The 13,286-nt window shown below is 40.9% G+C and overlaps 1 protein-coding gene across 2 annotated transcripts in view; it reads right to left on the bottom strand.

Annotated features, from left to right (window-relative positions):
* The window catches only part of WDR64 (WD repeat domain 64), a 67,887-nt gene that overhangs the window by 16,611 nt on the left and 37,990 nt on the right, over positions 1-13,286 (bottom strand). For both annotated transcript variants that reach the window (XM_083496806.1, XM_083496807.1), the window contains 10 exons: positions 9,985-10,111; positions 8,507-8,655; positions 7,992-8,115; positions 7,605-7,777; positions 6,304-6,486; positions 5,178-5,305; positions 4,745-4,837; positions 3,437-3,530; positions 1,694-1,736; positions 466-614 (listed from right to left, as the gene is read on the bottom strand). In XM_083496806.1, coding sequence (XP_083352932.1) covers positions 466-614; positions 1,694-1,736; positions 3,437-3,530; positions 4,745-4,837; positions 5,178-5,305; positions 6,304-6,486; positions 7,605-7,777; positions 7,992-8,115; positions 8,507-8,655; positions 9,985-10,111 — 1,263 coding nt within the window. The remainder of the gene's footprint in view (positions 1-465; positions 615-1,693; positions 1,737-3,436; positions 3,531-4,744; positions 4,838-5,177; positions 5,306-6,303; positions 6,487-7,604; positions 7,778-7,991; positions 8,116-8,506; positions 8,656-9,984; positions 10,112-13,286) is intronic.

Below are 13,286 nucleotides of genomic sequence, written 5' to 3'. Positions count from 1 at the left end.
ACCCTGGCTAACACAGCAATCCTGACTCCTGGCTAGGGATCAGCAGGGCAGTGAGATTTGACTAACAAGGGGGTGGGGTGGGGGGGTTGCTACCACAGCTGAGGGGCCTGAGGCTTGATCCCTTTGAGGAATCTGTTGGGCAGATCCAAAGTTGTTAGTGCGGAATCCCTGCCCCCCAAATGCCCCATTTTGTGGCTTTCCTGAGGCTACTGCTGGAAGAAAAGCTGGATCAGAATGAATTCTAAACAATGATTTTTTTTGTTCTACATATTTTTTAATCCTTTCCTTTGTTGATGAAGCATAAATAGTAATATAATTTTATGTGTTTCCTACAAAAACAGAAAGAGGACAGGAGATGTAGAAGAATAATCTTTTTGGATTGTACATCCTTTGGCTGATAGCACAATACAAGGATGCTTGAACCCATTGTTTTCTACCACAATCCAGTTATGCAAAAGGACCTACCGTTATAGTCCAGAGATAAATAAAACCATCTTCATGGCCAGAGGCAAGTATAGGTCTTGGACGACGTTCTGTTTCCTGATTTGGAGGTTCTAATAAAGCAGATCCCAGTGTTTTGTTCTCCAAGGTGGGAGACCCTGTAAATTTTGCTTCTAAAAGAAAGCATAATTGATTATAGGGAGAAGGCCTTTTCAGTTTTGGCTCTCCATTTGAGGAATTCTCTTCCCAATGACATCTGCCTGGCACCTTCACTGTCAACTTTTGAATGTCAGGCCAAAACTAATCTCCCCCTGTCCATGCTTTGGATGGACTATGACATTCTTTTCCCTGTTAGGGGGCTGCCAAAGCTCTCTACTGGGGTGTGTATGTTGTTTTATGTATGGTTTGTGAATTGCACATGTTTTAAATATCTTGGAGATCTTTTCATGCAACAAGCAACTAACGAAAAGTTCAATAAATAGTAAGAACTTTCAATTCATCACAATAGTGCTTATTTTTTCCTTTGAACATGGACACATGCTTTATGGCAAAATGTGTTTTATACTAATATTTCAATGTCTGCATCTTCATCAACAGCCTCCAGGGCAGAGGTTGCTAAGGGGGTATAGATTTGCATGGAATTCTACATCTTGGTTAAGTCATTAAGTATCCTGCTGAGGTATAACTTGGTTCAGTCTGATTTCCTTGCACAATCATAAGCTTAACTTGAACTGAAAGTGACACAAGTAGATAGTGACAAAAGAGCTGCCAGATAAGTAAGGCTCAATCTATTTGTTTCATCTTTGTGTAAATAATCATGATCATTATTTGGGTGTCTAGTAGTGAGTGCAGTTCACAATTCAATGCAAGTTCATGGTCTCCAGAAAGGGATCAGTTCTGGTAAGCAATTGCTCAAAGATAACATGCATGGGTTTCCTAGTCTTTGTATATAAGATTTAATCCTTCATTTTACCAGTCTTAAATAATAATATTCTGGCAACTTCAGTTATCCACTAGCATAAGCAAACTCAAACATTTAACTGAAAAAGGACTTCTTCAAAACCTTTCTGTGTCATTCACTGAATGAGCATGTTTTCAAAACCTTTTCTGTGGTATTTACAAATGTTTAACTATTCTTTTACTCAACCACTTGCTTAATTTCTGATAGCTTTTTTTTAAAAAAAAGTTTTCTCAAACATAGTCTTATATTAGAAGATTTTCTGCAACTTAACTCTGACATTCCAGTTCATACCTGAAGTTTCTGTTTTGGTATCAGTTTCACTTTTAACAGCTTCCTGAAATTAAACAATAGCATGCATATTGAAACAGAGGTTTGGAACTGAAAATAGCTTGCATAAAGAGTAAACTCTAGTTGTTGACTACTGGGAAGAAGAAAATACTTCCATTCCCAGAAATGCTGACTGATTCAGAGTCCACAAATAATAGCCTATAAACCTATTCCTGTGACAGTAATAAATTTTAATTCTGATTTTTAATTGTAACCTGTGGGTGAAAGCCAGGTAATACGTTTAACACAATCACCACCACCATTTAATGTATTGCAATTCCACAGTTTCACTGTGCAGTCTCCCTGTAGAATCATATTTATCCTCAACTTGCTCACTGTGCATGTGCACAAATCCCTGTTCTTACTGGCCACTGTGGCACTTAATGCTAAACCATGGTTCTGCATGAGCTAGGAGGAGCCCAAGCAAAGTCTCAGGCTTGCACAGTCCGCTGGTTTTTGCCAGCGTCTAATTTCACTTCCCCCTAATCTCAGCTTCTTTATCTATGAACCAGAGAACATGATTTAATGTGGCATTTTGCATTTTTGACATTTTTACCTAACATTAATCTCCAGCTTTTGCTAGTACAGAGGCTATCATATTTCTCACATGTTCTGATACTGAGCAGACAGTACAGTACAGGATTTTTGGACGCACACATCACAATAATTGTAGTGATTATTGAAAACATGCTTGCATATTTGACTTTTTGCATGGAAGAGGGAACTGGCCTAGCTTGCTCATCCCGTCTCCAGGAATGATCATTAATTGCTACAAATAATCTATTCTTAAAATGTGACTTGAAGAAAGGGAAATTCTGCTCATGCACTGGCCCTTTGAGCATTCCTCGTTATATCTGGAAATGCTGCTGATGTGCATCTGAAATAACACGAGAGTACTGGGGGCTGCTGCCCTTGCTCAGTCTGCTCATCAGCCCAAATTACACACCAAACTCCTTCCTCCAATGCTCCCTTCCTTTACACTTGACCAAATGCCCCTCCCTTAACATCTTAGCCATGCCCCCATCTATCCCCACCACCACTTGCTGACACAAGCCCCTTCCTCTTCCAGTTTGCTCCAAGCCCCACCAGGTTTTAAAGGAGGAGGGGAGGAGCTTCAGAGACCAAATTTGCTAAACTGTCTCCCTCCACTGTTGAACCTCACTGCAGTTGTGTTTAATGGAGGAGGAAGGCACTTCACAGAGCTGTTTGCCAAGCTGCTCTTTGAAGCAGTGGCGTAGCGTGGGGGGTGCAGGGGGGGCCGGCCGCACCGGGCGCAACATCTGGGGGTTAGGGTTAGGGGGCGCAAATCCACGGGTTAGGGGGCGCAAATTACTTGCCTTGCCCCGGGTGCTGACAACCCACGCTACGCCACTGCTTTGAAGCACCTCTGCTCTCCCCATTAAACAATGCACCTCAGCCACCTGCTACCCTGTTGTCACACTGGAGTTGCCGTAGCCACCTTTTGGAGACCACGCAAACTGCAGCATGACAGCAGCCCTACATTTTATGTCTATAGGCAGCTCTGTATGGTTACTCTGTATGAGAGAATAACATGTGCTAACACTCCTTTCTCTCCCATGTTGCCTTTATGAAGATAAACACTTCACGCTTTGCTGTCTTGTCTTAGTTTTTAGCAAATCTAACTGTTAACATGCACAACATTCTTACAAGTGTTTTTGGCTGCTGTACAAACGTCAAAGGACATACCTTCTTTATGCTTGCAAAGCTGCTTTCCACCTCCTGTGTAGTGTTGATATCACTCGGTTGGTCTAAACTGTCGGTGGAAGTCTCGCTAAGTTTCCTTTGTGAAAGAAGAAGAAGAAGAAGAAGAAGAAGAAGAAGAAGAAGAAGAAGAAGAAGAGTTGTTGTTTGGATTTGATATCCCGCCTTTCACTCCCCTTCAGGAGTCTCAAAGCGGCTAACAATCTCCTTTCCCCTCCTCCCCCACAACAAACACTCTGTGAGGTGAGTGAGGCTGAGAGACTTCAGAGAAGTGTGACTGGCCCAAGGTCACCCAGCAGCTGCATGTGGAGGAGCGGAGACACGAACCCGGTTTCCCAGATTACGAGACTACCACTCTTGACCACTACACCACACTGGCACACTGAAAGAGAGTCTCTAGGTGCCAAAGAATGTTAATAGGCATTTGAGAATGCCAAACAGAAATGCCAGAAGCTTATACCTAAAGAATACATTGTATTGGCAATGAGGGCCTACTCAAAAACAAGACTGGCAGATTTCCCCAATGACTTTAAATGGCAAATGTTTTGGAGATGGGACAGAATGGAAGCAATTGCCTTTGCCATGTGGAATTTGAGCAACACCAATACCAACCTGAAATGTAACCTGATGGGTTGTGAATGAACAAGGCCAAACATGCAAGGAGCTGATTGCCCTTCCCCACATTCCTACCTTAGCAGGGGCATATACAAAACTAAGTTAGACTTTGTTCATCTAGCCCAGTACTGAATACTCAGTGCCTGCCATATCTACTTAAGAGAGCTGCTGTCTGTTGGAGAAGACAGCACTGGCTGGACCAATAACATAAAGACCTAAACTGTTTAGGGCCAGGTTATTTGAAGGACTGCCTTTATTGGGGAACCAGCTTGTTGGTCTGCCATTAAAATTAGATTGGTGGGCACTGGGGACAGAGCTTTTTCATGGGGAACCCCTGTGTGGAACTCCCTCCCAAGCAAATAAATAAATAAAATCTTTGCCCCAATTAACAGTAATAAAGAAACACGGGGGGGGGGGGAGAGAGAAGGAGAAGCCCACTTGCATTAGTGGAAGTCTGCTTGTGCAACACTGGCTGCCACCACTAGGTTGGAGAAACGCTCATCAGTTTCACCCAAGTCCAAGAGCTAGCTAGCTCACTGTTTCTTTAACCCAGTATAGATCTAATGCAGCATCTGCCAACCTTGAGCCCTCCAAGCAACCCCAAACACCTGGAGGGCTCCAAGTTAGCAAAAGTTGGCCTAATATGACTTGTACATGCCTGATATATAGTCCACCTACCTCTGTGAGGCAGCACCTCGGTAGAGGAACAGTAACCCGTTGATTCCTAATAATTCTTCTCCATCTTCTTGGACAGTGTTTCCAGCTTTAAATCTGTAAATAAAGTATTTTTTGCCTTCTAGGTGTGTACTGAAGGATGCATTGGTTGGGAACTAATTCCAACCCTTTCCAGATGTTGAACTGAGCAAGGCCAAGGGGTAGCACATAGCTTCTGCCCTGTGACTCATATGACCCAAGCCAAGATGGAGGCAAGGAACTGGTCTCCTCTGGCAGTGTGAGCAGTAAGAGATGATCTGCCCAAGTTCCCCGCTTTATGTATCTCACTTGCTTGCTCCCAATTGTCTGTCTCTCTGCTTACTCAGAGTCGTGATCAGCCAAGGTGCATGAAGGACAGCACTGTGGCAAGAGCCCTCTCACAGCTTTCATTACTCACATGTGCCTGGCAGTGGCAGATTCAAAATCCCACATGATGATTGCGCCATTTGCACTTGCGGTAGCTAACAAATTATAACCTTCCACTCTTAGCAGGTCAAAGCATTTCACTTCCGTTTTCAGAGGTAACTGAAAGACGACAAAAGAGGACGATTGTTAAAATTGTATTTAAAAGCCGGTATGTACAGTCTCATCATTTTAAAGGATAGAAAATACCTGCCTTTGCTTCTTAAAATTCTTGTTCCAAACTGTGAAAACACAGGACTATGCAATCACTGTGCATTTAAGCATGGCTAGCAGCAAACAAAAGTGTCATGGCATTTTCCTATCACCCAGTCCAAAGAAAATGATTATACGGCTCAAGAGGCTGCCTACATGAAAAGTAGGCTCCTGGAGGCAGAGAAAATTGGAGGGAAAGAGTACGGGATCTTTTTGGCCCAGTAGGCCAGATCTTTATCTGTCCCCACCCCTGCAGGCAAACATTGACGGGTGGTTTTTCCATACACCCAACAAAGGTCCCTTGCACTGCTCTCTATAATCCTATTGAGTTTTCTCTCCAAAGAGACCTCTCAACAGTAAAAATGAAGTTTACTTCATGTGGTTACTTCTCAGTGGTGAGTATAATGTGTACCCAGGCTCCAAGACACTTCCTTCTTAGCAGGTCTGGAAAAGTCTGGAAATGCACCCACCTCTAGGAATGGAAGAGAAATTCAGTTCAGTTTGAATTTTAATGTGAACCCATCTAATTCTCACTTACTGGAACAACAAGCAAAGTGAAACAATAGAGCAAATAAGCAAACAGCCACCCATCAAATTTTCCATTTCTTCAAATTTTGCAGTGAAGCTACAAGGCAAGTCATATATACAAAAATGCACATTCAAGGATAATCTATGCATTGAAATGCATGCATTAGTGAAAATAACATATACAAATGCATTTTATTAGGGAAAACTGCACACAAAAATGAGTATATTAGGATAAATTTGAATTAAAATGCTCAATTTTCATGAGGATTTTTTTTAATTATTGTCAACTGCTATGGATATGTGGTGGACTGAAATGAAGTTTGGAAAAAATGAGAAACTGAGAGAAACTGAAATGGACAGATTTGCCAATCAATACTCACCTCATTCTTTGATTTTTTCACAGGCACCTTATCAAGCAGCAGCTGAACATCTGGAAAAAATCCATTACTTTTCTTGGCATTGGGACTCAGTTTTAGGGACATGAGTGGATTGCCTTGTAGAGCAAGTGATACTGCTTCAGGAAGCTCCCAAGTAATGCATAGATAAACTTCACCTTCATTACCCTAGGAGAACAAAGAGTCGGAAGAATAGTAGCACAGAAAAATTTGAAAATCAACTTGGCATGATTTATTTCTTCAAATATAAATATTTTGGGGTGGTGGGTTTTCTAACTGAGGCTAACCTAATTATTCATTTTGGGGAGGCACTTCAGATATACTGGGAGAAGGATTTTTATTAAAGATTTTTTGGGGATACAAAAGTACGTTCATTGTCTCTATTTCCAGGTTGTAGAATATTTTCTACTGATCAGTTACATTCCATGTGAGATATTAATGTTGTATCCAGTATAAGGTTGGGGGAGAAGAGAGGGGGGAGAAGGGGGATGGTGAATTTACATTATTTTACTTAGTGTAAAAGGTCTGTATAGTTAAAGCTATGGTTTCCCCAGTGGTGATGTATGGAAGTGAGAGCTGGACCATAAAGAAGGCTGATCACCTAAGAATTGATGCTTTTGAATTATGGTGCTGGAGGAGACTCTTGAGAGTCCAATGGACTGCAAGAAGATGAAACCTCTCCATTCTTAAGGAAATCAGCCCTGAGTGCTCACTGGAAGGAAAGATCGTGAAGCTGAGGCTCCAATACTTTGGCCACCTCATGAGAAGAAAAGACTCCCTGGAAAAGACCCTGATGTTGGGAAAGATGGAGGGCACAAGGAGAAGGGGACAACAGAGGACGAGATGGTTGGACAGTGTTCTCAAAGCTACCAGCATGAGTTTGACCAAACTGCGGGAGGCAGTGGAAGACAGGAGTGCCTGGCGTGCTCTGGTCCATGGGGTCACGAAGAGTCGGAGACGACTAAACGACTAAACAGCAACAACAACACTTAGTGTATGTGTGAGGTTTTTGCATCTGTGTCACTTTAGTAGGTTCTCTTTCATTTATTTTTTTCCCTTGGCAGTGAGAGAGGTTGGAAGGGCAGGGCATGGTTGGTTGTCTTTAGTTGAGATATACTGGATATATTGAAACCATGGGAGGAATTCAACCCCTTCCTGTTAGTGCAAGCATGGTTTTTAACATTGTGTTCTAATGTTGTAACTTGCTCTGGGACCTAAGGTTGAAGGATGTAGAATTCATTGATAAACCAACCAACCAACCAAATGAAAACAAGCTATAACAAAACCTGAACAATTTTGATAGTCCCACTGTACTCCAAGACCAGGATGACATGTCTACTTCCACTAGCCTTCAGGTAAACCATTTGCATCAGCCAGTGTTCATTAACTGTGCTTTCCCTGATTAAAGGCAAAACTTTAAGTTGCTGTCCACTTCCAAAATCCCAAGTCTTCACAGTTCCTAAAAGTGCAACAAAGCAGAAGGAATGTCACTCATCATGGAAGCAGCTGAGATTTCTCCTTGTCATATAGGAAGCAGCCCTCAACTGGCCTTCATTATGAAGTCCTAGAATACTGAAAATAGGTTCCAGTTAAGTATTCTTACAGCCCTCATCACAAAGCAATTATATAAAGATGTGGTGATATTACAATCTGCAATTATAACACAGTTTTACCATCGCATGCTCCAGTGGCAAGGTGGAATCCATTTTTATCAATTGCTGCACATGTCAACTCAACATTAGGTCCATGGGCATCCTCAATCTGGTATATTTGTTGGCCTGTTTCCAGTTCCCAGACCTAAAGATAAAGTGAATTATATGGAATTCAACCTACACAGATATATATTTACATAGTTGTCACTTTCTTCAAATATCTATAGTAAACATTAAGCAAAGGGAAAAGAGAAAGTGTAAAGAAAAAAGCTAAGAATTCCTATTCTAAACATTTTCTCCTGGGTTTAATGCAGGGATCGGGAACTTGTGGCCTTCTCGATTCAGTTCCCATCAGCCTCAGTCAGGATGGCCATGGTCAAGGATGATGGAATCTAAAGTCCAGCAACACCTGGTCCCCCATACCTGGCTTGCCAATATGTAGGAAGATAAAGCCCCCCAGATAGCCTACTTGCTCTTAAATCCTTTGTGCAAATATTTTGCTTTGCACTTGAAAAGCTTGCAGGATTCATACTCACCTTTACGATTGATTCGGAACAGATAGTTAAAATTTGGCGAAAGACTTTGTTGTAAATCAGCACATTGATGCTCCTCTCATGCGTCTGGGGAACCTGTTTTGTGTCTTGTATAACTCGCGTGAGAGGATAAATATCAATCACAGCTGATCCTGTGAATCATATAATAAGGGTTATTGCATCCAGTTGCATGCTATTGTCAGCCACTCTGGCAAACATGTCCAACGGGGTGGGTAAACCTTTTCAGCCCAAGGGCTCCGCTGAGGGTCAGCCAGCCCTCCAAGGGCAGCATGCCAGTGAAGATGTGGCCAGGACCCACTTTGTTACTCCTGTACGCCCTAACCACACATAAAGATTGTGTTGGCTTTGCTGGTGTGTCCACACAGCACCAACTGCCCTGCCACCTCAGACCTCGCTGATAAGCTGCAGATGCCTGACTGTGAGACCCATCATGAATGTTGCTTGACTCTGCAAGGACCACCATGAACTCTTGCAGTGTGTGTATGAGAGGAAGAGAGTGGTTGAGTGGCAGGAGGAATGAAAATGGGAGCCTGCCCTTTCTGAAAAAGCAGAGAGGATACAACATATAAAGACTGAGTCTCTTGCACAATCAAAGGCCACCACATATCATAACTAAACACCTATGGAAAGATTAATAGTGAGTGAACTTCTTCACCAAATGTGAAAGACAAATATACCGTATGTACTGTACGTTTTTTTCAAGATGGGAAAACGAGAGGGGAAGATGTTACGGGGAACTATCACTGACCTCAATGACACATCAAGTATTCTCATCTGAAGGCAGCCCTAGTATAGGGCCAGTATAGGGAAGATTTGTGAGGTTTAAGGGTTTATCATGTTTTTATTTATGTTGGAAGCCGCCCAGAGTGGCTGGGACAACCCAGTCAGATGGGTGGGGTACTAATTAATTAATCAAAACAAAATTAAAAAATCCCTTCCAACTTAGTTGGTCTCTAAGGTGCTACTGGAAGGATTTTTTTTATTTTGTTTCAAATACGGCAGACTAACACGGCCTGTAATTAATTAATATTAGTAATGATTTTTTAAAAAACACTGTAGTGGTGAGGAGGAGGAGGAAGAAGTATATCAACGTTACATATCTTACAGGAATTTCTGCCTCTGTGGCTATGAACTATGATAAATCTATTTTCAGACTTTACTTCATATAAGTAAAGTACTTCACATAATAATTATGTTCAAGATTTTAATGGATGCCAAATAAGTGCTTCTCAAGGACAAAAAGACACAAGATGTTTGTGGCTTTAAATTATCAGCATCATAGGTTGGGAATGCTTTAATTATTTAAAGCCACCAGTTTGTTTTCCTCACATTTCTGTAGCTACTCTTGGTCTAAACAACGCAGCTGGAAGGCCACCCATTTACTTTTCACAATTATGTATCAGCACCCCAGATTCATATCTGAAGAGGTTATTTCGCTCCTAATGATTAGACAAACACACCTGTAATAAGTGTGCCATGGTTATTGTCAAATACCATAGTAAAGATTTGTGTCTCTCTAGGCCCTGCTTGGGAATCGTGGAAGACCTGCATCAGGGAAAGTGTCTGGATATCCCACACTCTGAAAATCTGAAAGAAAACCAAGATGGGTTATCGTGTGGTACAATAACTGCATTTATTTATATATGTAATTCATTTGCTGCCCCATAACACAAAGTCATCTGGGTGGTTTCCAAAGAGTAGGTAAAAAAACAATGCATAAGAGAAACAAAAACCAAACAATAACAATGCAACAAGACAGAACTTCTCTCTCACACACATTTTTTTTTTTTAAGGCCCAGACTGCCTAAGTTATGTATATGACTTGGAATCAGTTCAAGGCCTCCTCACTATGTTGTTTTATATGCGCATTTAAAAAGGCCTTCAGTGCAATATTTCCTCATTCTGGGATTTTGCTGTTTTAATTCTGGTGGTGGTTAGCATAAAAATCAGGTACACCACATGTGGAAAATAAATAAAAAGTTTATTTGTAAAAAAAAATGGGTTTTTATGCTAATATTTTTGTTTATGATTTGTTTGAATTATGGGTTATTTTATATTTTATAACTATTGCTTTTGATACTTATCTGTTAATTTTTTATCTGAAAAATAAGCTTTGAAAATAACTGATTTGGTAACCAAAAACCAGCATTATTTCTCACTTTTTCTTAAAAGCCAGCATGGATACGTTCTTTATTTTTTTTTTCTACCAGCATCATTTGGGCAAAACCTAATTCGCATTTCCTAGCAATGTTAATGCCTTTTATTCAGCAGGACTAACAGCATTTAGAAGACCACAACCTCATGTTGCAGTGCCACAGATTTCTCAATTAAAAGTCAATGCATTTAAAAAAAATAAAATGGTAACAATTACTGCATCAGAACAAGATATTGTCAGAGATTGATGCCTATACACTGCGCCCAAACTATGCTGATCACAGTACACATGAGCATTATTAAATGCAGGGCTTGATGGACAGTTCTCTCCAGACATTGAATTCAGGAACATCAAACTGACATATAACATAAAACGTCCCCACAGATCTTCATGTGCTGTGGATTTAATGTTTTGGGATATTTATAGATGTACCAGTGTGTTCGCCTCATCATTGCAATATATGGTTTAAAAACACCCTTCTGTTTGCAAGCCTGCCTGTTGTCTAAAGAGAAGTTCCAAAACAAGGAGCAATCATTTTATACTCAATTTGTGAAATTACTAACGTTCTGGGGGCTCTTGGCCGAACAGAGTTAATCGGATTGGGGATCATGCTGAGAGCCAGATGGCTGCCTAATAGCTTTGTATGGCTTTGTTAGCACATCTGTCATAAGCTACCTGTTTTTGGTTCCATGCTCCCTGTTTCTTCCCAAGAGAGAGAGCTGAATGGACAAAAACTCTCATCAGTACAAAACAGCCTGTTACAGAGGATGAACTCCTCCCACCAAAAACAGAAACCCCATCTCTACTTCTCCCTCTCGCCTTTTATAAGTCTAGTGAAACAACGTGTCATAATAAACACAACAACCATGGAAATGACAGAGAAACTAGGAGTGCAGTGGTTTTGTATCATAGTAGATCCACTGAAATTAATAAACTATCCTACATTATTAAATATTATACGGAGAGGAGAGAAGTGATGGCACCAGTGCGTCCCTCTGCAATGTCTACTTCAAGCATCAGATACATAATGTAAACTGCCATGTGCAAAACGTTGTTCTTTGCCTATTACTAAGCAACCTTATATCTGCCAGAAATCCTGAAGGTGTTTCCCTTTGTCTAAGCTACATTGAAATCTATGGGACAGTTGAATTATGGACAAGGGTGCCACGTCCATCATCTATACAGTGGTACCTCGGGTTACATACGCTTCAGGTTACATACGCTTCAGGTTACAGACTCCGCTAACCCAGAAATATTACCTCGGGTTAAGAACTTTGCTCCAGGATGAGAACAGAAATCGTGCAGCGGTGGTGCAGTGGCAGCTGGAGGCACCATTAGCTAAAGTGGTGCTTCAGGTTAAGAACAGTTTCAGGTTAAGAACAGACCTCCAGAACGAATTAAGTTCTTAACCCGAGGTACCACTGTACATGCATACTGTACATTTGCTTTAGATTGGACATTTTCAGCCACTTTCTTTGCCTAAGCTGTGTATGCATGGACCAAGAATCTCAAAATTCCTAGAGTAAGGGGGGCTAGCCCATGGTCTGCAGGCCACATCTGACTTTCAATACTTTTTTGTGGCCTGAAAATACCCCCCCCCTTTTTAAATTTTCTGATCCTTTGGTATCCCACTATGATGTCAGGGTGCCAACAGATATTTTTGTGTCCACAATGCCTTTCCCCAGTGTTTCCTACTTTTAAATGTGTGTGTGTGTGTAGTTATCAATATTAATAATTGTATTTATCAGGGGGGTTTTCCACAAAAAGTGACCTACACTAACTTACAAACACAATGCAAAGTCTCCAAGATGATTACCCACCCCAGTACTAAACGGATTTTCACTCTTAAACTGACTGTACTTAACAATTAGAATCATATAATCTTAGAATTGTAGCGTTGGAAGGGACCACAAAGTTCATCTAGTCCAACCTCCTGCGATGCAGGGATCTTTTGCTGAACGTGGGGCTTGAACCCACAACCCTGAGATTAAAAGTCTCATGCTGTCCCAACTGAACCACCAAGGCAGATAAATTATTTATTTCTTCATCAGCTAAAGAGTTTATTGTGTCACCATGCTCTCTTGTTCCACAAAAAACGAAACCACCATATGTTCTATATAGAAGTTCAAATTATATTCTATATAGAAGTTCAAATTATATTTTGGATTTCGTTTTTCCATTCAAGCATGCCACCCCCCCCCCCCCAGGATGCACTTGACCTAGAGTTTCCCACAATTTGTCAGGGAAGGACACATTAAATTTTGATTAAAGTCAGTGGATTCTAAAAGTAATTGCATTTTAAATCACTTTCTCTAGCACCAAGATGGAAACTAGTAGCAAAAACATAAATATAACATCAATCAATTTTATGGGGGCAAAACTTGAATGAAATGTCATTATGGTTTCACTCAGACTGAAGACAGATTTTGCCTCTAATGCTCAAATCAACTTTAAATAAGAACCACTTGGAATGCATTCAGTAGAAATGACTTTTTTACGGTCTGGTCACTGAGGAAATCAATGGTTTTAAATTAGCTTAACTATGACTGGATTCTTCCCCTTTAAGATCCAATTTAAATATATGCAGCTGTATAAACAAACAGTGCT

The sequence above is a fragment of the Podarcis liolepis genome, assembly GCF_965112155.1.
Source record: "Podarcis liolepis genome assembly, chromosome: 3".
Lineage (NCBI taxonomy): Eukaryota > Metazoa > Chordata > Lepidosauria > Squamata > Lacertidae > Podarcis > Podarcis liolepis.
The sequence above is the reverse complement of the archived record's forward strand: the minus strand, read 5'-3'. Positions and strand labels throughout refer to the sequence as shown.